Source organism: Malus domestica, chromosome 06, assembly GCF_042453785.1.
Source record: "Malus domestica chromosome 06, GDT2T_hap1".
In the NCBI taxonomy this organism is placed as follows: Eukaryota; Viridiplantae; Streptophyta; class Magnoliopsida; order Rosales; family Rosaceae; genus Malus; species Malus domestica.
Genome location: NC_091666.1, coordinates 1,146,494 through 1,174,415, shown reverse-complemented (window position 1 = coordinate 1,174,415; position 27,922 = coordinate 1,146,494). Strand labels below are relative to the sequence as shown.

Here is a 27,922-nt window from a genome sequence, read left to right as displayed (position 1 = left end):
CCTTCGAGTATCAAGGAGCGTACGAAAACATTAGTACGACCGGACTCGAGACTAACTAGTAATTATGCCCACTTGTGTAACTGTTTTTGTGTTTGCGTAATTGTGTCGCATATGTGTTTCTCTTTTATGTTTATTTGCAAAATGTATTAATACCAAAAATTAAGAGAAAATAAAATCTACCTCAAAGGAGAAAGAAACAACAGAAATTAGAGCACTGACACAGAGAAGGAGAGTTAGAGAAGGAGACCGAAACAAGAAAGCTCGGCGGATTGGAAGGTCCAATCAGAGGTGGAAGAAGAATTTCTTTGCTCTTCTCTGCCGTGCTCGATTGGGGGTGTCAATCTGAAGTTGAAGGCATCGTCCAATTTTATATGAAATTGTTGTCGGCAAATTCATGGCGGAATTGAAAGCGGTTCTATTGCTTCGCGGGGTTGAATTGGAGCTGCGAAGGCGCTGAAAGCCTGAACCAATTGTAAGTGGCGACTCTGAATTTTTATGTTCTTCTTTCTGTGCTAACTCGTTGGTTTTGATTTATGTTCATTAGTTGATGTTAATTTTCTGGTTGAGTGAAATTAGGGCTTAATTTTGGTAATTTTGGGTTTCAATTGCGTTGTTAGGATTACAAATACGCCATTCATGGATAAAATTTTAGGGGTTTCCTTTATTTCATCATTTTTTTTATTTGAATTTCGGGTTCTGGGCACCATTATGGTGGATATTTCTAATTCTGGTCGATATTACAATTCTCCGTTATCCATTGATATTTCGGCGATTCAAAGTTTGCATTTTGTAATTCTAGGTAAGATATATATAATCTATTCCATGTATCTTTTAAGGCTCAGCCATGAACCAGTTTGTGTGCTTGGGATTGTGTGCAGATTGAACTACATTTTCCGTGTTAATGAAACACATGGTGCACTGCTATTTTATTAGCTCGAAAGATAGGAATTGTATTCTTTAGCATTACACAGTGGGTTTAGGATGGATGTTGAAGTGATTGATGTTGAAGGAATGGTGCATCATGGAATAGTGGATGATGGTGATGCTGAACGAAGTGATGGTGGAGAAGTGAATAATGCCGAAAATTCCGAGGCTCAGGGTGAAGATGGGATTTCCGAGCCATATGTGGGTATGGAATTTACTTCTGAAGAGGCTGCCAAGACTTTCTATGATGAATACGCAAGGCGTTTGGGTTTTAGCTCTAAAGTTGGTCAATCTAGCCGTTCTAAACCTGATGGGACAACCATTGCTCGGGAGTTTGTATGTGGCAGAGAGGGTTTGAAAAGAAGGCATGCTGATAGTTGTGGTGCAATGCTTAGGATAGAGTTAAAGCGTCAAGATAAGTGGGTTTCCACGAAATTTGTGAAGGAGCATAGTCATGCATCAGCGAGTCCTGGTAAAATGCAATACCTTCGGCCTCGTCGGCATTTTGCGGGTGCTGCAAAGAATGCAGCTGAAACCTATCAAGGAGTAGGGATTGTTCCCAGTGGTGTTATGTATGTGTCCATGGATGGAAACCATGGTAACCGTGCCACTGTAGAGAAAAACCGTGTAGTTAGGAATACTTCATCTGCAGAATCAAATAGACCAGTCAAGAATGCTGTAACAGTCAATCATGCTCTTAGGCCTAGTAGTCGAAGGAGGACACTGGGGAAGGATGCTCAGAATTTGCTGGAGTATTTCAAGAAAATGCAGGCTGAGAACCCTGGTTTCTTTTATGCAATACAGCTTGATGAAGATAATCACATGGCAAACGTGTTCTGGGCAGATGCGAGGTCAAGAACTGCGTACTGTCATTTTGGTGATTTTGTGACACTGGATACCACATACAGAGTAAATCAGTATAGAGTGCCATTTGCTCCATTTACCGGAGTGAACCATCATGGTCAAACGGTTTTGTTTGGTTGTGCATTACTTCTAGATGAGTCCGAAGCATCTTTTATTTGGTTGTTCAAGACATTCCTTACAGCAATGAATGATAGCCCTCCTGTTTCGATTATGACTGATCAGGACAGAACCATACAGATAGCAGTTGCTCAGGTGTTTCCAGAAGTCCGCCACTGCATTAGCAAGTGGCATGTTTTAAGAGAAGGCCAGGATAGGTTGGCACATGTATGCCACGCACACCCCAATTTTCAGTTGGAACTTTATAATTGTATCAACTTGACTGAAACTGTCGAGGAGTTTGAATTGTCGTGGGATTCTATCGTTGATAAATATGACCTCAGGAGAAATGATTGGCTTCAATCATTATACAATGCTCGCGCTCAATGGGTACCTGTGTATTTCCGGGATTCCTTTTTTGCTGCTATATCTCCCAATCAAGGGTATGATGGCTCCTTTTTTGAAGGCTATGTGAATCAACAGACCACATTACCATTGTTCTTTAGGCAATATGAAAGAGCTTTGGATGACTGGTTTGAAAGGGAAATAGAAGCAGACTTTGATACAATTTGCACAACACCAGTTTTGAGAACACCATCACCCATGGAGAAACAGGCAGCCAATCTTTATACAAGAAAAATTTTTGCAAAATTTCAAGAAGAGCTAGTTGAGACTTTTGTGTACACAGCAAATAGGATTGAAGGTGATGGAGCTATTAGCACATTCAGAGTTGCGAAATTTGAAGATGACAACAAAGCATACATCGTTACATTTAACTATCCGGAGATGAGAGCTAATTGTAGTTGTCAAATGTTTGAGTATTCAGGCATTCTTTGTAGACATGTTTTGACAGTATTTACTGTAACAAATGTGCTTACATTGCCTTCCCATTATATTTTGAAACGATGGACAAGAAATGCAAAGAATGGAACTAACCCAGATGAACGTAGTGGTGAGTTACATGGCCAAGAGTCTCTAACTTTACGGTACAACAATCTGTGTCGAGAAGCCATAAAGTATGCAGAGGATGGGGCAACCACTACGGAAACTTTTATTGCAGCAATGACTGCTCTTAAAGAGGGTGGGAAGAAGGTTTCTGTTGTGAAAAACAATGTTGCTAAAGTTGCACCTCCTAGCGGTCAGATTAGTGCGACTGGCTATGATGACAAAAAAAACTCGACATCAACATCAGATTTGACTCCTTCGTTGTGGCCACGCCATGATGAAGTAATGAGGCGTTTTAATTTGAATGATGCTGGTGCACCTGCTCAAAATGTTTCTGACCTGAATTTGCCACGGATGGCCCCTGTATCTCTTCATCGGGATGATGGTACTCAAGAGAACATGGTATGGAAAATAATTCTTTCCAATGAATTCTTTATTTTGGTTCTGTTATTCTATTTCGTTTTGTTCTGAGTGCAAGTTCATAGCATTGATCTGGGATTTTTTGCAGGTGGTACTTCCGTGTCTAAAGTCAATGACTTGGGTCATGGAAAATAAGAATTCAGTACCAGGAAATAGAGTAGCTGTCATTAACCTGAAGGTACAAATGAAGAAATGAAAAAATAGTTGTGACATTTTATATTATCAAATAAAATTAGCTCAAGTTTGCTGTATTGGATAATCATAGCCAGGATGCCTGAGTTACATGAAATCTTCATAAATCCTTTTATTTTATTTAGGCTATTTCTTCATATGTGATTATTGCTGCACTTAATTCTATAATGTAACATTGTACTAGTGGAATGCTCGGGTTTGCACTGTCAAGCTTAGCTTACAACTGACTGAGCAAGAGTGTTCTCTCCGTATTTTTTTTTTCTTAAACACATCTCTTATGACCACTGCAGTTGCAAGATTATAGCAGAATACCGTCAACTGAATCAGAGGTTAAGTTTCAGCTCTCAAGGGTTTCATTGGAGCCAATGTTAAGGTCCATGTCCTACATCAGTGATCAGCTGTCAACACCAGCTAATAAGGTTGCTGTAATAAATTTGAAGGTATGGGAGTCAAAGTTTCAAACCTATATCTTGTAAATTTGACCACAGTTTGATGAACCATTTTTCTGTCTTACGTTATTTGTGTTCATTCTCAATACCTTTTGCCTCCTTGTGGGTACAGAAAAATGGGGTTCCCACTTGGAGTCACCCTTGTGCTATTTTTCTGACTTAAATGCATTTGTAACTGGTCTTCTGCAAGCGGAATGATGGATAATTGCTTCAGAATACTCTAGGCTGTGTTCATTAAGCTTTTCCAATTTTATCTTTCTGTTAACCTGTGTAGGCTGATAGGCTCATGGCAATGCCCTTGGAGAATCATTTTTCAATCCCTTACTATGTTTTGTTTGAAGCTCCAACTCACAGAGGGAAAGAGGGAGTGTTTCTGTTTTGGATAGATATATAGGCATGAGATCCCTCTTTTAGTGTTACTTTATTTACCTTTATTATTGATTGCACTGTCTCTATTTACAATCCATACTAAATTGATTTGGAAGGCCAAAGTTTTTCCTGAGGTTAAACTTTTGGCTTGGATTGTTGCTTGTTGAAGGGTGAATACTTCTGTGGTCCTTCAATGGTAGAGGCCAAGTTTTGTTTATACCCTAACTGGTGCACTATGTTCAGAGGAACTTCAGAGAGTTTTCATTGTCACTCTCTCTCTCAGCGAAATCCTATATTTGTAGTGACTTTTTGGGGAGATGCAGCTTCATAGTGACTTTTTGGGGAAGGAAACAGCCTAAGTTGTGAGGGAAGGTTGGGGAGTTTTTGGACTGCTTCTGGGATAAGGCTAGATTTTGGCTTAGGTTTCTTTTGGGTTTCATGACAGCCTTTCTTTTAAATGTGGATCGGGAAGCTTCTGTTTCTTAATTTTGCCAGGTTACTTTCTGCTTTTCCCTTAGAACAAATGCTGCTTTGTTGTTTCTTGCATTTGAAGGTTGCATCTTTTTTAATTTTTTTTTAATTTTTAATTTTATAAAAACAAAGGCACTGCAGGTTCACTTTGGATCATACTCCCCACTTTTTAATTCATGGTAGTCCTTCTGTTTTCACAAAAAGAATAGTGTATTTATTAGATTGGGCAGTTTCTTTCCTTCCTACTATAGAAAAGAAAATAATTTATTCAAAGCATCTCAGGGAAGACTTTCCCATCTTATCATATTCTTTCTTTGTTACATTGTGCCACTTATGGTATAGATGGTTTAAAAGAACTGAAAAAGATTTGAAGTCATTTTTATTTATACTTGAGGGACATTTTGACAACCATTTCATTTCTAGTTTTAGTTATAATTTTTTGTGTTAGTGATAGAGGGAAGATATATGGGGTAATGGACGGATGAAGACAGTTTGAGGGAGAGTGTTGCGGGGGAAGATGGAGAAATGAAGAAGAACGTTTGAAACAAAAACTTGAAACTGTCAGTTTTTGGTTTTAAATTTTGTTATGTGTACCATTCTATGCCCTCCTACCATCATGCCTCCACCCTTCTTTGTCTCTCCTTTCTCCCTTGTTTTTTTAATTTTCTTGTCAATCTCTAACAACTAAAAGAGAAATGGTCACCACACCGACCCTAAAGAAAGAGGGTTAATTACTAGTTTTCACATGCTTGTTCATTTTCTGAAAAATGGGAATGCAGTTACAAAGATTTATTTCACACAGTTGCTGATAGGACAGTGGGAAATCAACTGTTGTAATTTTGGTAGACATGAATTCATTGCATATTCTATTGGTTGTAAAAGTAAGCGTTAGAGGAGGGGGACATCAACTAGGTTATCAAATGAGATAAGAAGAAGATGTAACAATCGCATCATTTAGTCAGACGTTTCTACTTGTGGGTTATTGGAATTGCAACATATAATCTGTTACCTGTTGCACCTTTCAAAAGCCTAAAAGTATACTCGTTTTACAAACCTTTCCATAATATTGATCTTGATTCTAGCACTTCTAAAATTCCTAAACTTGCCTGGATGAACCCTGCACACGCATATATACACACACATTAATCATATTTCAATCCTTGTTCATATGCTTAAGCTATGGGTATGTGGAACACCGACTGTTTAATTTCATCCACCCCCTCCGGTGTATGGACTCTCCCACCATTTAAATTAAATAGCTCAACGTTTAGAATTATAGAGAGGTTGCAATTGAAGGGATATACTACGGTAATCTATACGTTTTTTGAATCTCTTAAGACGAGGACTAAGACATCGTATAGGTTGGAACAGATTAAATGTTTAGTCCTCAAATGAAACTAATACTCTTAATATAAATCTTACATTAAAGCCGTAAGTCCATCTCTGTTGACTATTCTGGATTTGAAATGAAAATTAAATAGAGGTCACTCCTAGATATGTAATAATAATTTGTTGTCTTTTTTGTTGTTTTGAAGGCTCTTTTTCCCATTTATTAACGTGTGACAGATTAAGATAAACAACCATTTTGTATTTCTTCAGCTTCAAGACACAGAGACAACTTCAGGGGAGTCAGAGGTCAAGTTTCAAGTTTCTAGGGATACATTAGGTGCCATGCTAAGATCAATGGCCTATATCCGCGAGCAGCTTTCAAGTGCTGTAAGCTTTCTCAACCAATTCTGTATTTGATCTCTTGTTTTCGGTTTATTGACTACATTTATGCTGTTTCATGGATGACAAAAAATCTCCGAAATATTTATGTTCCCTAGTAAATGATTACTAGTTTGAAAATTAGCGCATTTAGAATCAAGTATTTAGGCTGTATGACACAAAGAATTTAAGATTTTACCGGCCACTATAGGCACAAAGCTGAAGAGAAAACCTGATGAACCATATAAATAATTTATTAGTGAACATCTTGCAGGTGCATCTCCAGAATTCCAAATAACATAGATAGTGTGGAATTTGGCGTTTTGATGAACCGGAAGTATTGTAATTTTGACTCCCTTAAGTATCTGGTGATATCTTTTTGATAGGAAACGTAATATTTTGTAAAATAAAGTAAAAATTTATCTAAAGGGATCTCTCTCAACAACACCCCCCCCCCCAAAGTCCCCCTTAAATAGATATCTTAATACATTTCATCCAATATATTTGTTGTACCAATTGGAACGATGGTACGGTGGTGACCATGTGAAGTGTTACTCGTCAACAAGACTTACGTTGATGACAAAGATGGTAACAGTGGTATTCTTTTATCTTATACAAAGACTGGTTGCCCAGCCATAGAACTACACATGCAGTCTTTTATTTGGGTTACAGAACAGGAACGTATGCAGGAATGATGGGTTGATGAAATTTATAGATTTACTACACTTGTAGAGGCATACCCAGCATATACTGGGACTTTTGCCTCATTTTATTATTAATACAATGTACTAGATAAAAAAAGAAGAAAAAAACCTGGAGTTTTGCGAAATTAAAGTAGGAAAACCCTGGACATTGTGTTTATGTTGAGTGATTACTCAATTCCTTTAACTGGCTTACTTATGTAAGAGTTTAAATTGGCAGGCTGAGATCCAGTCGGAGTCCGTCGCTAAAAAGCAGCGGAAGTAAGGGCATTCTATTTATTCTACTTCACATACTGTAACCCAGATGTGTGTGACATCAGTCTCCATGGGTAAGGGTGACCACCTAGCAAGTTCGGAGTGCTCACAGCAGCTACATCTATCGCCTTGCATGGCCCTCCTCGTGTAGGATTGTGGTCAACATATTTGTACATGTACCGCTATAGAATCCAAAGCTTCAAAGAGATTTGGTAGGTCTACGTGGTCGAAGAATCTGCAACAGCCCAGAAATTAGAGGGTGCCACTAGTTGACATGCTTGTTCCGAAAATTTTCTTCTATAGGAATTGGTAGGGGTGATTCTGATAGCTGTAAGTTTGCAGTACCCACATGTTTTGTTGTGTGTTTTTCTTACGTTGTAGTATAAGATGTGAATTCGTTTGTTTTGCTTGACTATGTCAGTTGAAAGGAGTATCTAATTTCCCATATTTCAGGGCCTCAGAGTTCCATCTACACTGAAGTCTTTTACAAATGTTCAGGAACTTAGATTTCTCTGTACAATATTCGTTTGTATGCCATTTGGAAAAATAAATAAATCGTTTGGATAGTTTGAGAGAGAAGAAAAATATTCATTAGAAGGTGTCGAGCCTCGAGAGTTCGAGGTATGCAAGCTATATGTGCGTTAAATCTATGGGACTTTAACGAAAAGCTTTTGGTACCGTTCACTTTAACGAAAAACCACGTTTTTACTTTAAAAAGTCAATTATGATATTATTCACTTATAACACCTTTTTGTTAAACTCAAAGATTTCTTTAGTTTCACCCTACGAATAAGGAAGCAGGTTTCTCTCCGACATATGATGTATATTTTGACATGATTAAAATTTACATGGTTTCTGGGAGGCTGGCCAAATACAAACCTGCGTGTGAGATCAAGTGTGCATATGAGAGAATGTGGTGCGCGCTCTATCTTTGCACATGACAGCGCATTTGTGCGTGCCTTTGTGTGCGGTGCAGATGATGTTTTACACGATCTCTGAACATTTGGCAAGTTGATCAATTGTTGACAAGCTATGCTACAACATTCCTTTGTGTGAGCATGAGTGTGTATTTGCGCTTGTGTGTGCTGAGGCAGAATGCAGATGATTGTGTACACTTGATCTCTGAACTTTACGTAGATTCAATTGTTGACGAGTTATGTTTATCCTTTGCACATCTGTTCATAACAATCCTATGTGTGAGCTGTGCGCGTTTGCACCAGTGCGTGTTAGTTTTCTCTTTTTCTTGCCTTCTTCTGAGTCATAAACTGCCTCTTTGTTGCTCGTTTATCTTTTATAGCATTGCTGCTATTATTACTTTGTTACCGTCAAGGGTGAGTCGTGAACTTGTGCAAGTTTAGTGGGTTCTCACTGTTTATTTGATTGTTGAAGATGTACGAAATCAGGAAAGGGAGCTTTCAAAATTCACTCTTTCTGCTATGTAGAGAGGGGGAGAAAAGGTAAAAGATGGTTTTGGTCGCTGTTATTTTACACCATGGGTCTTACTAATGAGTCTTCCAACAATTTTTTGGTCGTCGAGTTGGGTATTCTCTAATTCTTTCTTGTGTTTTTTCCCCAGTACCATCCCTTTTAAACTTTGTCAAGGGCTAGATACAATTGCTATCATTGCTTATTAGAACCTGTACCAAGGACCCTCCTTCGGTTGCAGACAACTTTCTTCCCTGCATTGTGTTGGGCTGAGTTTCTGTGACTTCTGTTGCCTTAAGCTTTTAGTATTTGGAGAGACATCTATAAGAAAGCACTGGTGTAACTAACGCTTGTTTTAATCTCAGCGAGCTGCTAGGCTTATCCAACACTGGAGGAGATAGCTTGGTTTCGGTACTCAAGAATTCACATTGTTTTTCTGTAGTCCTTAGTTTGTAACCATTGTTTTAGCTTGTGCTTTAAACTTATGGTCAATTTTGGGACAGTAGAACTGGATACTGAATGAAAGAAGGTAGATGTGAGTAACAGAAGAATATGATAAAACGGACAGGGGATTGGGATGATCTTTTGATTGAGACATTATGCATAAAGAGTATGGGAGACGGTTCTTTTCAACTGCTGCTTATGATAACTTTGTGAGAGAACTGCGGGAAAATTGAAAAGGGTCGGTTGAAAAAATCGGTTGAAAGCTTTCATACATAATTTCAACATGTTACAATCTCTTCAAGGGTATGAATGGTGCTATATGGAGCCCCAACTTGACGCCTGAAACGCTCTAATAAGGGCGGATTATTTTATCATGGAATGTGCATCAGGCTTGATAATTTTGAAGCTGTAGAGAGCGTTTCTGATTGCTTTAGACAATCTGGGCTCGGCTTCATTTGCTTTACCCTTCTTCGGACACATTTGGCATGGTGCTAGAACCTTGTTTATGTTGAATCCCACATCGGCCATACAAAAAGAAAAGTAATAGTTTAAATATCTTAATCCCACTCTAACTAATACTGAGGCCTTTTGTGATAAAACCCCACACCTGACAGGATTGTGCATGTGATAATTACCAAGTTGGGGACAATATCGGTGTTGTTGGAAGTGAGCCGTATGGTCTGTCTCTCTGATAATTCTACAGTTTAGAGATGTGTTTTTTTTCTTTCTGGTATTGATCCAAATTTAGATGCTCAAGTGGAATTTGGAGCATTCCAAAAACTTGGAGGTCCAACTACAAGAAAACAAGTAGTCTGATACAATATGCTTTGTTACATGTTACTTTTCCATGCATCTTTATTTACAAAACTTGCAGCCTGGTGGCGTGGCAGTAAGGAGGTCGATATGGTTTTTGCGAGGCTGGAAAAAGAGTACGAGGGCATGCAAGGAGGTCGATATAGCAGGACTGAAGCTAGATGAAGAAACAAAGTCTCAAACGTTGTTGCAATTAGAGGAAGAAAAAGGTTAGGCCTTTAAAATTCCAGCTTTCAGATCAAAGTTACATGCTTGGTTGCCTTTTACATTCCATTCTCTCTGTGTCATTCTTTACAAATGATAGAAGTGCATAACGTTTTTGCCTATAGATAAATGGCAGCGGGTGTTGTATTTTATTGTTTTGTGCCTGGCTTTCTACATCATCCTCAGAAACCCATACATACAAGTAAAATAATTGAGCTCTATCTATGGATTCCATATCTCCTTCAACCAACTCAGCTTCTGAATTTGATAGTTCACAGTATGTTCCTTCCATGTGTGATCATTGTCAAGATAGTTCTCATAAAAACTCAGCTCACCGTTTTGCCTTACTGTCACTGCAGCGCTGCTCCTGGTGCCACAGCGTCCCTGTACAATTGAAAATTGACGGATATGTGAGTTTCAATTCCTACAGTTAACTGGAATATGAATTCATTGCTAATAGCGCTTACCAGTGGCGTGTCAACTTCAACAAATATGGAGCTTAGATTGAACTCCCAGTCAAGTTCACATATATGAGGTAATTCTCTCTTATCAGCTTTAACTCCGTCCCTCATTAGTTTTTCAACCATTTCCTTCACGGGCATTTCACCTTCACCGTATTTCTTAATCTCTTCCTCGAAATTTAACCGCAAGCGCTGAGCCTGCAGGACATAAAGCCAGTAACCAGGCACATGAATGTTGGATCAATGACACAAACAACCATGTAATTAACAAAATGAGTAAGGTTAGTTCAATTCAAACCAACCTTGTGCCAGGGTGAGTCGAGCTTTGCATTTGATAGCACATGAATCCCTGGAGAAACTTCTTGAACAAGAATCGCTTCTCCTTTCGGCCTGTTGGAGAGGTAAATCATGGTTTTGGAAGGAATGTCTGCCAAAACCAAGTTAAACCCGTTATACCGATGCGCCTCCTTGGTCAATTCTTGTGCAAATTCCTTTGGAGTCTTGGTGCTCTGCCATTGATTTATTTGCACAACACATGAACAGAAACTAACACAAGAACAACAAATGGTAAAAAATAGCGGGTAAAAAGAACGAAAACTGTACCTTTAAGAAGAGCACAGGTAGGTCTCCGCGGCTCTTTGCCTCCGGGTCGGTGTCCAGCTCGAGTACATTTGTAAGAAAAGCGAGTCTCCCTCCTCTTGAACAGGCCAACCATGTCCCTCCTGCAACCTCATCTCGCCCGCCTAGTATCTCGCAACCTTCCCACCATCCGACTGGTTTTGTAGGCCTTTATATACGTACAAATTAATACATACATATATGAAGATTAGATAATAAACAACCCCATTGACTTAATAAATCAAATAAAAGTAGCGTAATTGTGAATTAGATGGGTGACAGACTTGCCTGTTGTGATATTCATCTCTGTTTTGCAGGAGAAGGAGAGGGTAAAGAGGGTGGGCTTGCCAAAGGAACACTGCTATACACATCGTTCAATCAAACTGATTCTTCTATCTTACATGTATAATATATATGTATATATACGTATAACCTGAGCTAGCTCTGGTTTTGTATAAAACAGGTGGCCAAAGAAAACCATTATCAATAGCATTGGATTTGAATAAATTAACTCTTAGTCACAAAAGTAGTTATGAATAAAAGCAAACATACGGTTTACCGTCTCGTTTTTAGAGAACATTAATTTTTTTTTCTTTTTAAAATTGTCTTTCTTATCTTGCTATTAGCGAGTTACTTTCACTTCAATAACGCTTAAAAGATTACGTTTTTATACCACACTTTAATATTGCAAAAACGTGGTATAAGTAATGTAAACTGTATTCCTTTTTTAATTTGTCTTGTAGTTAGAAATTAGAGTTGTGGAAATCCGAATAAATATGAAATGGCCTTTCGTCCCGTCTCATATTTATTTCATTTCTTGCCACTTTTGTTTTGTTTTGTATTAGTAAAATAGTCCTTATCCTTTAATCCATTGTATTTGGTCTTATAGGAGATTAGAGTGTGCTAAATAGGATTAATTAGTGATCGGATTACCCACACGCAATTAATTAATTAATTAATTAATTGGGTAAGCACCAATTCCTCTGCCTATGTTTTGTTTGTTTCGTAGTCAGAGCATTTAAAACAGCCTGTCGTGTCACTTGCAGGTTTCGGAGGCACCGCTTCTTCCTCTATGTACTATGCTAATTTCTCCTTTTTGTTTAAGGAGGCGCCGCTTCTTCCTCACCCTTATCGTTTAAGGATATTAATACATTGACGTGTGCAAATTTTCTTCACGCAATGCTTTTAAAAAATAAAAATAAAAACTAATAAAAATGATTTGAAAACTTTAAGTTTTAATGATAAAGGCAAAATAAATGGTAAAGTAAATAGTATCATAATTGATTTTTTAGTATAAAAATATGATTTTTCGTTAAAGTAAACAGTACCGGAAGTTTTTCGTTAAAATTCTCTTTTAAAAAATGTTCAAACAGATTTTCTTAAAAGTATAATTTTTTATAAATTTTTTATATTTCATGTTTAATGTTGGCACATAAATTGATGTTAAACTATGAGATGATAAAGAGTTTATAAAAAATCTTATTTTGAGAGAGGCTTCTTAGACTTTCTCATACATTATTAAATCAGAATATCACACTTTGTGAACTCGTTTAATAGAAGTTTTTCTCCTCCTCTAGGTGCCACAATTTTGATTATATTGAATGAACGCAAGCCTTTTCACATATATTAAGGAAAGCAACTTCGGAGTTTATACGTTCTAATAATACGATATAATCAACACTAAAAGATTGGGAAGTAGGCTAAAGCTTCACAATGATTGGCCATAAATTTGGTTCGAATTCAACTTAAGATCTCTCACTTACAAGAATAATTTATACTTGGATTGTCTTGCTAATTATGGTTTTTATATATAGAGCGTCTCTGATCTACTAGGTACAAATTTTAGGCAACCTACGCTGCATTCAATTTACTTATCTAAACTTTGCCCCTATAGGATGAGGCAAAGTAACTTTAGCAACATTTATTGTGAAAGGGAAAATATGTAGGGTCTAATTTATCTCAATTGTAGAAGGGATGTGTTATCCACACATCATTTTTTATTTATTCCACATCTCTTGTTAATTTTTGTCATTTGATCTTCTTTAATTCATCCGATTCGACGGTCGAAAATTAAAAAGGTGTGAGAAAAGTAAAAAATGGTGTGTGAATATCACACCTGATAGAAAAGGGTGATATGTAGAATCAGTAATGAAAAAGGCGCATAAATATCCAACCATCATCTGTTATACGTGATCTAAAATATGAATCAAAAGATCGTCTCTCAGCATAGTATTTTCCCAAGATACGGAAACTCAATATACCTCCAACCTCGGAGTTCCACAAGTTCAAATCTTAGAAGAACAAAATAAAACATAGAACAGCACTTGCACCACCGTTGAAAGACTTTGCACTAATTTCTGCACATCCAGACAACTCTCATCATCCTTGTACAGCTTACAAATGGACCAGAAAATCTGCCTTCCTTGGCTTATCTGCAACAGCAGGATCAAGTTTGTACTCGATCATCTTATATTCGGTCACGATCCACTTCACAATACTTCAGTTTCCGTTTGACACTGACTTTCTTGCCCTCATAAAGGACGTCAAATTCTTTGCCATTAATCCAATGTCCCTTAACATTTTACCAATTCGAGTCTGATCCAGGCGGCCATAGGTGATGAAATACCACGTATTATTTGCTTCAGGAATGCAGTACTCTTTGCGTATTTGATACAAAACAAACATTACTACTTCAATCTATAGAGGTCAGATGGTAGAAATGGGATCTCACTCTTGCACTTTACCATTCTGTATTGTTGGATTCAGTGGCGGTGGGTAAAACATGAAGCTAACCAAGCAATTCACTCGTTCGTGTTCTGAGCAGATGCTGAGCAATTCACTGGTGGCTAGAAGAGGTTGGCTGAGCAGATGCCAAGCTCTCTTATTCGTGTTCTGAGTGCTATAAATATTTGGCCATTTTCTGATGCACTTCTGAGTGCTAAATCATGAAGCAGAGACTGGAAGTACTTTCCTATTTGCTCGCTTGGAAATAGATTATTGAATGGTATATTTCTTTATGAGAGTCAAGAAGGAGAGATTGGGGGTCGAATTTGGGTTTACTGTATTTATTTATTTATTTTGAACAAACGATATTATCTACACTAAGGGAAAGGGGTGGGCTAACCTCACAATAAACTAGTAATAATGTGATTCAAATTCATCTTTAGCGAGAATCGAACTTAAGACCTTTTACTTATAAATGAAGAGGAATTAAGGTTGGCTGTATTTTGGACACTGAAAATTTGAGTGTCAATTATTGAAATTCAAACGGTCGTAAATCAAGAATATTAAAGATTTTAAAAAGTCTATCACGATTTGTATTGATCATTGTAAGTTTACGATTCTAAAATGCTCTCAGGAGGAGTTTAGGGTTTGGAGTGTAGGTGTCAGGTTTTGGAGTACACAATTCATCAACTAGACTCTACGCCCTAAGCGATTAATGTAGTAATTTTTTTTTTAATTTTTTATAAAAAAAAAAAATACCATGTCATTCACCTCTTCCGGACCTGAGTAAAGCGGGAGCTTTATGCACTGGGTACGACCTTTAAAAAAAAAATACCATGTACTGTGTTAGTCACGATTCGGTGGGAAGGTTTGAGAGTGCAACTTGGATAGGAACATCTGATTTTAGTCGATTTCGAGCCAAAAAAGTTTCAAAACATTACATACAAAAGAAAAAAAATGTAATTATCAAAACTACATAGTATAGATATATTGAATAAAAATAATAATTATCTAAACTACATATTAATAGAATCTTAATTGTCAACCAGAACTTCATAAAATTACCATTCCAACACTCTAATCAAAACTGAACAGAAATAAATAACATAGGCAGGCAGTATGCATTAAAAAAAAAAAAAAAAAACTCTCTCCTCTCTCCTCTCTCCTCATCCCACGTTCTCTTCCTTCTCCTTCCATTCTAAAAACAAAAGTAAAAAAATGTTCAGAAACACTTTATGGGCATATGCTAGTACGTATTAATCAAATCTCAAATTTTGCGAAGCGGATTAGGAAACTTTTGATTGAGAAAACTGTCAACTCGCACCCACCAACTGCAGCCCAACTCGGCCAGGCTCAGGTTGCCTTATTTTCGCCAAGCTGCTCTCCCATCGCTTGCTCAGTGCCACCAGACGTCATCTTCATCGGTGATAAAGATCCGTTTCACCTGCATCATACAATTAATTTTGTTCGATTCTCAACCACATAATTAAACAAACAAAAACCAGTTGTTAGTTCCAACAATTCATAATAATTTATACTCACAGGGTTCTTCTTGTACATAGGTTGTAGTTTCATCATTCTCAGAACTGGCCGCTTCTTCTTCTTGTGGTTGCGACGACCATATGTTGCTTCTGTTCCTTCCCCACAGAGCGGAAATCTTTTTTTAAGACACAAGAAGCAAACAACTAAATAAGGAGTTAAGATTGTGGTCTGGTTTGGTATTAATGTTCTTTGAAAAAAGACCGTTTCCGTTGTGTCGTGAGAATAAGCTAATTTTTACTACTTCATGTTTTCAGTTTTTTTCGCTTAAAATTGTGAAAATAAGTTGTTTTTAAGTATTTACTAAACATCTTTTTGAGCTTAATTTTTTTTTATACCCATTTTTTATAAAAATATCTCAATACTAAACCAGTACTTTATGTAATGTACTACATCCTAAAATATATAGGAAGCTTCATAATTGTTCCAATCACCACGTATCATACTATCGAGATACGAGGATCATACCTTTCGGATACGTTTCAAACTAAGGGGTGTATTCAATTGAGAATTTAAAAGAGTTTAATGGATTTATAAATCCATGAATTTTTATAGAGTTTAATTGATTTGTAGAGATTTCATATAAACTTTTGATTCAATTCTCTCGAAATCTCATGAGAAAATGTGAAATTTATGAATGCTTAAAATACACTACGATATCTCTCTAATTCCTCAATTTTCTCAAATCCTTTAAAATCAATTCCTAATTAAATACCCATGAAATGTTATAAACTTCCTTAAAATCCTAATTGAATACACCCAAATTTTTAAGAATTTTAATAAACTATCTTAAAATTCTAAATGAATACACATTAAATTTCAGAGAATCACTTAAAATTCTGATTGAATACCCTAGATTCATTAAAAAAATGGAAATCCCTCCAAATCACAATTGAATACACCCCTAAAACAGAGGATAATCAGAAAGAAAAAAAATTCAATAAATCCACACTGAATCGAGATTGATTCAAAAAAATTAGCTAAACTGAAACAATTGTTGACTAAAAAACAAAATGATTTTGGGTATAAAACTCGAATTTACCTATTTTTCCTCACTCGAACCTCAGAAATCAGACTTGTCGTCTGCAATTGCTCCGTCGTCTCTATTGTCTCTGTCTGCAACTGCTCCGTTGTCTCTATTGTTTCTGTCTGCAACTGCTCTGTCGTCTCTATCGTCTCTGTCTGCAACTGCTCTGTCGTCTCTATCGTCTCTGTCTGCAATTGCTCAGTCATCTCCATCGTCTCTGTCTGCTGGTGAGAGCTTTCGTTTTCACTTTGTTAATTTTGAATCTCAATCTGATTCCCAAAACCATCTCTAAAACTCCTCCTTTTCTGTTTTTAACTTCGAAGAAAAAGCTCCTTTTGCTTTTACTGATTCAAGACTTTTCAGCTTATCTGTTATGTAAATTAGAAAAGCTAAAAGCCCCTTTTGCTTTTTATATATAATATTATTATTGTAATTATTATAATAGGACCCATTATAATATATTATTGTGATATTTAGATTATAATACCGTGGTCTAGATATTATTGTGCTTGATATTTAGAGGAATAGTCAAACTCAATTTAAGAGTATTTTAAAATATTTTAAAATTCTGATGTTGTTAATTAAAATATTTTAGAATCTATTTAAAATTTAAATGTAGTCAATTAAAAGATTATAAAGGATTTTAAAATCTTTCAAAATCAAAATATATTAAAAAAATTAAAATTTGGAAGGATTTCAATAAGTTGTGAATTTTGTGAAGTTTAAAAGCAAAAATTATATATAACCAAAACTAAAAAGAATTCAATCTCGTCTCCTAGGATTTCAAATCATTTTCCTGTTCTCAAATTTATACCAACCCCTTGGTATTCACAAATCTCTCCATGTTTGGATAACTTACAGAAAGGGGACTATAAACACAAGATTAGGAGAATTAAAACAAGGGTTTCGCAATCCCATCTCAATCCATCTCCTCTCTCGCTCGTGCCCTGTCATTCCTTCCGTTGTCTCTCTCTCTCTCTCTTACGTTCTCCTGCGTTAATTCGTCTTCTCCATCGCCGAATCCAATTGACGCTTCCACTTCTCACAAGGGATCCAATTTTTCGCCGATTAAGCAGAGCCCAATCTCCAAGACTATGAATTTAAGATCCCAAGCCTCTGGTTGCTGAAAAAATGGGTTGAAATCGATTGGAATTTGAGATCCGGCAGATTCAATCGCTGCCTTGTATAGTCTTAAAAAAAAAAGAAAAAAAAAAGGAAAGATCAATAAAAAAAATTATATGAAAATCCACCACAATCCATCAAAATTTACAAACTAAATCCATTCAAATTCTTTAAAATTCATATGAATTTTGTAGGAGTCTTAAATCTTCCTAAATCCTATCAAATTTATCACTTTTAAAATTCTTTAAAATTCTTTAAAATCTTAGTTTGACTACACCTCTTAGTTTTATCAAATTGGAAATACACTGGTCTAGATATTTAGATTATAATATTTTATGTATATGCTTTCATGATGCATTTTTTATCTCTTAAGTTAATATAAATTTCTCATGTAATAGTCTCTGTTTATATAGTGGATTGACTCTTATTGTTTATATGTTTGTTAATTTAGGAAAATGAATCATCCTATTAATCATGCGAATGATAATGCTAATTTGGATGAGATTGTTGAAAATTATAATGCTCCGCTATGGAAGTATGTCAAAAAGCTCGAAAGAGTGGGAAATAAAGGAGGAGGAAATATTGAATTTGAATGCAATTATTGTCAAAAAAACTTAGGGTAAATCTCTGTTTACTACCTCAAGTTTCGTGGTTTTCAACATTTGATATATCAAATTTTTTTCATCCCAGAATCATACCTAAAGTGTAAATTTTGGGACAGTCTCATACAACTATTAGTCAAACTGTTAAGTTTGCTGTTAACTGATGATGTGGCGCCTATGTGGACAATGACTGGGCGCCACATGTCATTAAAAAAATTAAAAAATTAAACTATTAAAAAAATTAATTAAAAAAGTATTAAAAAAAAAACCTAGAACCCATTTGTCTTCCCCACCCCGACCTCCTCCCTTCTCCCTCCTCCCTTCTCCCTCCTTTCTCTCCACTACACCTACCCCAACGTCTGCACATCTATCCTTCCCCCTCTTCCGACCATTATTCCAACCACATCCCCTCCCTTGTGGATCCACTCCCATCCCTTTCTCTATCGTCCCCACCCCAATCTTATTTCCAATTCTCTTTCATAAATTCCATTCCTAACCCCACAAACATGGAGAAAGGAAGACCCATCCCCACCGTCGTCCAAGCACTTTTTTCCCTTTGCCGGAGACCTCATCGCCGTGACTTACATTGAGCACGCCAAGAGGAAGACTGTGACGACGATGGACGTCGTCTATGAGCTCAAGAGGCAGGGTAGGACTTTTTATGGGTTCGGGGGTTAGGTTGTTAAGGTTTTAGATTAAGGATTTTATAAATTGGTTGGTTGGTGGGCTGGTCGTTGGGTAGATTTAGGAAAGGAAATGCTTCAATTTTTATGTTTTTAGTTTGGATTTGAATGGAAAATCTACCTATTTGCACTGGCGTATGAGTCGCCACGTTCGCTGTGCTCGTCCCGCTCATCCCTCATCCTTCTTCACCTTGCCGACCCACCTCTTCCCTCTTCGACTCCCCTGATCCCTACCATAGTCGTTTTCTTCCCGAAATCAAACGAAAGCTGCAATCTTCCCCAAATCAAAACAGAACCCAGAATTAAACCATAAAAGTCAAATCAAATTCAATCACATAAATAATTAGAAAGTTTAGAAATTGGAGAACTATAAGTCAGACTTCAATTGAGGTTTTGATGGTTTGGTTGTAGACCATTTGAGAGCTCAGGTTGAAGAAGAAGGGTGGCCCTTTTTCTTTCTATGATTTGGCGGTGCAGAGAGTAAAGGAGGTGAGATAGAAGACACGCAGTTTTTATTTTCTTTTTATAAATACTTTTTTAATTAATTATTTTAATAGTTTTTTTTTAATGACACGTGGTGCCCAGTCATTGTCCACATAGGCGCCACATCATCAGTTAACGGTAGACTTAACAGTTTGACTAACAGATGTATGAGACTATCCCAAAATTTACACTTTAGGTATGACTCTGGGACGAAAAAAAACTACTACAATACAGGCTATCATCGGCGGAACAAAAACCGACAAGAAACCCGATTTCTGTCGGAATTTTGGCAAAAATCCGACATAAAACAGTGTAATGTCAGATTGGAATAGCGACACTATTGCTACCGTCACAAAAGGGCTTAAGTGTCAGTTTGATAGCTTAATCTGCCACTAAACAGCGTCGGTTTAAAGCGACACTGACAGCAACGTCGGTTTAAAGCGACACACACTCAAACCTTACGTTGGTTTAAAGCGACGTTATATAACAATTAAATAATAAAATATGCAAACTAGTGACACTTTAAAGCGACGCCATCTTTGATAATAATTATTAGATAACGATTAAATAAATAAAATACGCGAACTAGTGACGGTTTAAAGCGACACCACCATTAATAATCATAATAAAAAAAATCTGAATCCCTTCTGTATTCGTTCTCATATAATTATAACTCAAAAAGATTATATAATCGAAATATTTTGGCCAAAACAAACAATAATAATTTTGACCCAAAAAAATAAACAATAATAAAAATAATTGAAAAGAAAAAAAGTGCCATAATAAAAAAATCTGAATCCCTTTATGCTTGTTCTCTAGGTCCGTTATCCATTTATTATTATTTTCGTCCCTCATTTTCAACTCATTGTTTTGAGTCAACAGCACTGCCATTGCACTCTTAGATGACCTCCTGGAGGAATTTGATGTAGAAGATGAAGAAGATGCATAAGACACCATATCAGGAGTCACCCCATGACCATATCATTTGACTCTATTATGATTCTCAGGACCCATTGTATCAACATACACTCGGGTCCTAAGTTCTTCATTATCCTTTTGGCCCGCCTCAATCAAAGTTTGCAGATTGCTCTCCATTGTTGCCTTGCATTACAATTTAAAAAATAATAATATTCACATCGTAAATAAAAAAAATAAGCTATAGATAATAAAAATTAATAACAATGATATACTAACATGATAAAAATATTCAAACAATCATAAATCAGAAAAATCAAGTTAATCAATTACTATTACAATCATTGACTTATATTTTTTTTTTCAAGTCACAATAAAAATATCTATACCTTTATTCTATTCCAAAAAATATCTCCAACCGAAGGGTCCAGAGGACCGAAAATAGCCCTAAAACCGTCTCCAACCGAGGGCTAGGCCAGAGGGCTCGAGAATCTATGAGGGCCCCACAGAATTTCAAAGGGCCAAAGGGCCAAAAGGCTGGCTGCTTTTGTCCAACCAGCCAGCCCCGAGTGGGTTATTTTTTTTAATGTTTTGTTATTCCTGTCGGTTATAACCGACAGGATTTATTAAGAAAAAAATCAAATGAAACGGCTACTAGCCGTTGCATTTGATTTGATTTTTTTTTTTACATTATTATTATTTTTTTTTATTTACAAAAATTTTCATATAACTTCTATTTTTTCTTATAACTTCTATTTCACAAAATTTGTTTCATATTTTTTTTAAATTCCATTTTTTTCCTATAACTTCTATTTCACAAAATTTGTTTCATATTTTTTTTAATTCCATTTTTTTTCCTATAACTTCCTAAGCCATTATACAACATTAAATTAAATTAAATAACATGAAACAACATTAAACAATATGAAACAACATTAAATAACATTAACCAACATAAAAATTATACAACATAAAACTTAAACAACATTTTTAAAAACATTTAAAAACATAAAACGTAAATGCCTACTCCATGCTTCTTTGGGCCCAAAGATGTGCAACAAGATCTTGTTGTAGGTATTTGTTTGTGGCACGAGAATGTATCATTCTATAGCGCCTTATGTACTCATCTATAGAGATACTACCAGTTCTTGGATTGAAAGGCAAATTAGGCTCATCATATATTTTTGCACGAGCCCTTCTTGACCTATTTGGATCTTTTTGGTCGTCATCAGACTCTCCATCAATATACCCACCTCGCTCATCCTCCACTATCATATTGTGTAATATGATGTAAGACATCATGATGGAGTCCAAATTTTCTCGACTCCACCCTCTTGCCGGTTCGCTAATGATCTTCCACCGTGCTTGTAGAATACCAAAAGCTCTCTCAACATCTTTCCGATATGCCTCTTGGTTTAAGGTAAACAACTTTTCCGCGTCATTCCTAGGGTTTGGAATTGCTTGGACAAGTGTCGTCCACTTTGGGTAGATGCCATCTACCAAATAATAACCCATATTGTATTGACGGCTGTTGATGTAGTAGTCAATTTGAGGTGCTTTACCTTCCGTCAAGTTATTGAAGAGGGGTGAACGCCCAAGAACTGTAATGTCATTTTGGGATCCAGGGACTCCAAAGAAAGCATGCTAGATCCATGTGTCATATGAGGCAACCGCCTATAACACAACAGTTGGCTTTCTCGACCTTCCGCTAAAGCCTCATTGCCATTCGGTGGGACAGTTCTTCCAATCCCAATGCATGCAGTCTAATGACCCTACCATGCCTGGAAACCCATGCTCTTCATCTTTGTGAAGGAGCCGATTCAGATCTTCTTGATTTGGCTTGCGGAGGTACTCGTCTTTGTAAAGCTGAACAATTGTGTCACAAAATTCTTGAAGAGTATCAAGACATGTAGACTCAGACATACCATGAGTTTCATCAATCGAATCAGCTAGGGAGCCATAGGCCATCATTCGAAGTGCAACAGTAACCTTCTGATGAGGTAAGAAACTAGGGTGGCCTGCTCTGTCCCGCTTCTGTCGAAAGTATGGATTGACCTGCTGGACATCACAAAGTAAACGCTCAAAGACATGACGCCTTATCCGGAAGTGACGTCTGAAATCCTCTTCTGTGTACATCGAGTTGGGGTCGAAGTAGTTGTTCATCAGATTGGTATGCGTTATCACTCTGTTTCGTGGTTTGTAAGAGCGACCAGCAATAGAGCCACCCTATTGAGGTTGTTCCTCAGTTGGCTGACACACCACGGCAGCAGCCATGGCTGCTGCTATGTTTTGTTTGTTGCGCCTTACTTGAACTTCTTCATCAGACTCCTCATCTTCTTGTCTCATTTGCGCCCATTTTGCTTCTCTTTTGTAATTGTATGAGGGCCCCCAGTTGGAATCTGAAAAATGATCCAAAGTTGGAATTCATTGCAAACTTGAATTGAAAGAGATTGAATTTAAATAGATTGAATTCAAAGTTGTGTGAATTATATCCCAATATCCACCCTTTTTATAGCAAAAAAAAAAAAATTCAAATCCAACGGCTAGCTGATGTCACTTAGCCGTTGGATTTGAATTTAAGTTGTAGTTTAATAAATTGTGTTTGGCTCTATGGTCCTTTGGCCCTCGGTTGGAGACGATTTTTTGTGAAAGGGCTAAAACGAGCTCTCTGGCCCTCTAGCCTTCGGTTGGAGATGGAGGTAAATATGGTCATGTACTATTCATTAAAATATTTATATTTTGGAGAATCTTAGAGGGCCAGAGGGCTAAAACGAGCCCTCTGGCCAGCCATCGGTTGGAGATGGCCTTACACCAATCCCTCTTCAACGGGAGATTTCTATGGTCTCTAACCTCCGCTGCAACATACTTTGAAAATGCACTAGAATTATCACTAATGCATTTTCCGGACGCATCAAACGAATAAAGCTGTTTTGTCCATTTAGGAATTGAGGGTCCGCACCTCCGTTGAGATGTTCCTTATTAACACAAAAAAAAAAGCAATTAAAAACCAAGAAACAAATGTAAATTTTCAGTTAATGCACAATACTAGTTTAAACACAAAACAAAAAGGGAAAATAAAAATAACTCTAAATAGAACCACCTTCAAACTCCTCTTTCAAATGAAGTTCCTCAGAACGTTGATCTTCACTAGAATTATCCATAGCAAAATTAGTGGAAGGAGGAAGAGAATGGCTAAAATGGGCGAGAGAGAAATGAAAGAGAATTGGAAGTACGGTAGTGTTGGGAAAGAAGGGCATTTAAATATGGAAAAAAAACTTAACATCGGTTCAAAACCGACGGTATCCATAACTGTGTCGAAATATGAACGCATAACATCTGAATAATAAAACTTTGCGTCGGTTTAAACCGACAGTAAGACTGACACAACCTAGAAAGACGAGGCCTGACGTACATTTGACTGAAATCGTGACTCACTCTGACTGAAAGGGTTGGCGTCGAAATAGGACAATTTTGGGTCGGATTAAATCGATGTTAGTCTGACATATTTGACTGTCATAGCAGGTGGTCTCAAAATGAGACAATTTTGCGTCGGTTTAAGGCAACTTTGCATCGAACTAAGATGAGGTTGTGTCGGTTAAAACCGACGCAAAATCTGACTGATAGAAAAAGTTGTTGCTATCCATTTCCCCATGCAACAAAACCAGGAAAATTCCCACCCAAAATGTTTCAAGAAAATTCCCGCCCAAAAAGTTTAACCAAAGTTAAAAAATAAGCTATCTCATATAATATTTTAATAAATAAAATTTAACTTATGTATAATACTTAATAAAAAACAGAATTATAATTTTATGATAAGATATTATAACATATGAATTGAAAATGGTCTAATTAATACATAAAATAATTAATATATTTATTCCATGTCATCATCTGTTAGCTCCTCGTTGGCATTGGCATGATTAACGAACTCAATAGGCAACAGTAATGATTCAAGAAAAGGAGTTTCTTCCACGCCAACCCTTGTATGGAAATTTTCATTATCAAAAATTCGATCATTCAGGTTAGGTATGGCATAATCATCAATTGTATCGTTATCCTCTAATACTTCAAACAAATCCCTCAGCTGGTTATAAAAAAAATCACGATTTAACAGTTATTTTAACTCCGATTTTGATGATTTTTACAGTTACACTCCTTGACCCTATAAATACAATGAATGAATTCGATCTTCAATTTAAAATATTTACAGTAGTGGATACCACAAAATCTTATGTTATACTTAATGAAAATATGAATAAACTCTTAAACGTTAGTGAATCTATTGTTTTTATGGGATATGCATTCTACGAAACTAGTTTCAACAATCCAACCGTCAAACATGTTTGGATATACTTCAAGATTGCATACGCCAAAAATTGCAAAACGATAGATTCACTAACACTTAGAGTTTATTTATACTTTCATTAAGTATAACATAAGATTTGTGGTATCCACTAGTGTAAATATTTTAAATTAAAGATCGAATTCATTCATTGTATTCATATAGAGTCAAGGAGTGTAGCTATAAAAAATCATCAAAATCGGAGTTAAAATAACCGTTAAATCGTGATTTTTCGTTTATAATCGTCGAAACGTTTTGTCTCGTTACTTGATCTCTTAATGTTTGTTTTTTGCGATTTTTGGCGTATGCGATCTCGAAGCATAAACAAACAAGTTTGACGGTTGGATCGTTGAAATTAGTTTCGTAGAATGCGTATTTCATCAAAACGATAGATTCACTAACACTTAGAGTTTATTTATACTTTCATTAAGTATAACAAAATATTTGTGGTATCCACTAGTGTAAATATTTTAAATTGAAGATCAAATTCATTCATTGTATTGATATAGGGTCAAGGAGTGTAGGTGTAAAAAATTATCAAAATCGGAGTTAAAATAACCGTTAAATCGTGATTTTTTGTTGATAACCGTCGAAAAATTTTATCCCGTTACTTGATCTCTGAATGTTTGTTTTTTGTAATTTTTGGTGTATGCGATCTCGAAGTATATACAAACATGTTTGATGGTTGGATCGTTGAAACTAGTTTCGTAGAATGCGTATCCCATCAAAACAATAAATTCACTAACACTTAAGAGTTTATTCATACTTTCATTAAGTATAACATAAGATTTATTGGTATCCACTAGTGTAAATATTTGAAATTGAAGATCGAGTTAATTCATTGTATTCATATATGGTCAAGGAGTGTATCTGTAAAAAATCATCAAAATCGGAGTTAAAATAACCATTAAATCATGATTTTTCGTTGATAACCGTTGAAAAGTTTTATCCTGTTACTTGATCTCTGAATGTTTATTTTGTAATTTTTGGCGTATGCAATCTTGAAGTATATACAAATATGTTTGACGGTTGGATCGTTGAAACTAGTTTCGTAGAATGCATATCCCATCAAAACAATAGATTCACTAATGCTTAAGAGTTTATTCATACTTTTATTAAGTATAACATAAGATTTATTGGTATACACTAATGTAAATATTTGAAATTGAAGATCGAGTTAATTCATTATATTCATATAGGGTCAAGGAGTGTAGTTGTAAAAAATTATCAAAATCGGAGTTAAAATAACCGTTAAATCGTGATTTTTCGTTGATAACCCTCAAAAAGTTTTGTCCCGTTACTTGATCTCTGAATGTTTGTTGTTTGCGATTTTTTGCTGATGCGATCTCGAAGCATATACAAACAAGTTTGATGGTTTGATCGTTAAAATTAGTTTCGTAGAATTCGTATCTCATCAAGTTCAATGGTGTGTATATATATATTAAGTAGATTTAAATTTATTTATTATGTACGTACAACACTTAAGAAATTGAATGATATGTATATTTAAGCCGATCCAATGGTCACCAATTTTTAGTATTTAATATAATATATATATATATATATATAATTATTATAATTTTTAGGGGTATAAAATTGTTAAATTAATATATATAATTATTATAGTATTTTTTTAGGGTTATAAAATTATTAAATTAATTAGTGTCACCTAGAAGCGACACCAATACTTTATGTCGCTTAATAGTGACACTGTTTTGTTTAAAGCGACGCCAGTATTTAAAATTATTAAATTATATGTCGGTTATAAGCGACATTAAATGTTTACGTCGGTTTAAAAGCGACGTAGACATTTTATGACGCTTGTAAGCGACACTAAATCCGACGTCATGTTCAATTAGTGTCGCAACTCTCTTATGCGCCACTACATTATATTAAACCGACACCACCTACTGACACTATACGTCCCTTTTGTAGTAGTGAAAAATTGATGTACTAAATATTGTAAACCATGAAACTTGAGGGTAGTAAACAGAGATTTACCCAAAAACTTATAAAGGATCCTACTCTAAGGTCAAGTTTCATTTGTTAAAAATGTCTGGAAACAGGATCGCGCCTTGCAACAAGGTTACTAATGAAGCAAATCTTTTAACAAGGAGGCTCGAGATCAATGTTATGATCTACCTGAAGCAAATCTTGATCCAAATAAGAGAAAGGGAACAAGTGGGCCTCTCAGTAAAGCTTTTAACAAGGAGGCTTGAGATCAATGTGATGCTGAAGTTGCAAGGATGTTTTATATAGGTGGCTTATCATTTAACCTTGTAAGAAATCCGCACTATCGGAACTCATATGTTCGTGCTTCTACACTTCCAGGGTATGTTCCACCAGGTTACAACAACACATTGAGAACTACTCTTCTGCAACAAGAGAAGAGTCACATTGAGCGGGGACCCCCCCCCCCCCAAAAAAAAACCCACAAAGTCCCCCTTAAATAGATATCTTAATACATTTCATCCAATATATTTGTTGTACCAATTGGAACGATGGTACGGTGGTGACCATGTGAAGTGTTACTCGTCAACAAGACTTACGTTGATGGTAACAGCGGTATTCTTTTATCTTATACAAAGACCGGTTGCCCAGCCATAGAACCACACATGCAGTCTTTTTTTTTGGGTTACAGAACAGGAACGTATGCAGGAATGATGGGTTGATGAAATTTATAGATTTACTACACCTGTAGAGGCATACCCAGCATATACTGGGACTTTTGCCTCATTTTATTATTAATACAATGTACTTGATAAAAAAGAAGAAAAAAACCTGGAGTTTTGCGAAATTAAAGTAGGAAAATCCTGGACATTGTGTTTATGTTGAGTGATTACTCAATTCCTTTAACTGTTTACTTATGTAAAAGTTTAAATTGGCAGGCTGAGATCCAGTCAGAGTCCGTCGCTAAAAAGCAGCGGAGGTAAGGGCATCCTATTTATTCTACTTCACATACTATAACCCAGATGTGTGTGAGTGTGACATTGGGTCTCAATGGGTAAGGGTGACAACCTAGCAAGTTCGGAGTGCTCACAGCAGCTACATCTATCGCCTTGCATGGCCCTCCTCTTGTGTAGGATTGTTGTCAACATATTTGTACATGTACCGCTAGAGAATCCAA

The 27,922-nt window shown here is 36.2% G+C and overlaps 3 protein-coding genes, 1 long non-coding RNA gene and 1 other non-coding gene across 6 annotated transcripts; 2 read left to right on the top strand and 3 right to left on the bottom strand.

The window, feature by feature from the left end:
• The first annotated feature begins 80 nt into the window (after positions 1–80).
• On the top strand, positions 81–7,840 carry LOC103436738 (protein FAR1-RELATED SEQUENCE 3-like). The gene is made up of 6 exons (XM_008375189.4): positions 81–472; positions 879–3,231; positions 3,338–3,427; positions 3,732–3,881; positions 6,330–6,446; positions 7,359–7,840. Exons 2-6 carry the CDS (start codon positions 982–984, stop codon positions 7,401–7,403), a joined length of 2,652 nt encoding a protein of 883 aa, XP_008373411.3. The 5' UTR covers positions 81–472; positions 879–981; the 3' UTR covers positions 7,404–7,840.
• Positions 7,396–27,922, bottom strand: LOC139196971 (uncharacterized). The gene is made up of 2 exons (XR_011581888.1): positions 27,814–27,922; positions 7,396–7,481 (listed from the first exon to the last, which is right to left on the bottom strand). It is a non-coding gene; the product is annotated as an uncharacterized lncRNA (long non-coding RNA).
• LOC139197276 (small nucleolar RNA snoR101) lies at positions 8,500–8,565 on the top strand. The gene has a single exon (XR_011582515.1). It is a non-coding gene; the product is annotated as a small nucleolar RNA snoR101 (small nucleolar RNA).
• LOC103436737 (uncharacterized) lies at positions 10,269–11,809 on the bottom strand. The gene is made up of 5 exons (XM_029104362.2): positions 11,647–11,809; positions 11,344–11,527; positions 11,043–11,249; positions 10,747–10,938; positions 10,269–10,663 (listed from the first exon to the last, which is right to left on the bottom strand). The coding sequence occupies exons 1-5, from the start codon at positions 11,727–11,729 to the stop codon at positions 10,502–10,504; spliced, it is 828 nt and encodes a 275-aa protein (XP_028960195.2). The 5' UTR covers positions 11,730–11,809; the 3' UTR covers positions 10,269–10,501.
• Positions 15,046–17,030, bottom strand: LOC103420139 (uncharacterized). 2 transcript variants are annotated; one of them, XR_011581887.1, is made up of 4 exons: positions 16,664–17,030; positions 15,625–15,739; positions 15,411–15,526; positions 15,046–15,280 (listed from the first exon to the last, which is right to left on the bottom strand). XR_011581887.1 is itself a non-coding variant. In XM_070823338.1 (3 exons), the coding sequence occupies exons 1-3, from the start codon at positions 16,858–16,860 to the stop codon at positions 15,479–15,481; spliced, it is 360 nt and encodes a 119-aa protein (XP_070679439.1). In that variant the 5' UTR covers positions 16,861–17,030; the 3' UTR covers positions 15,046–15,478. The 2 variants fall into 2 exon arrangements, 1 of the variants encoding a protein (XP_070679439.1); XM_070823338.1 differs by having other exon boundaries at positions 15,046–15,526.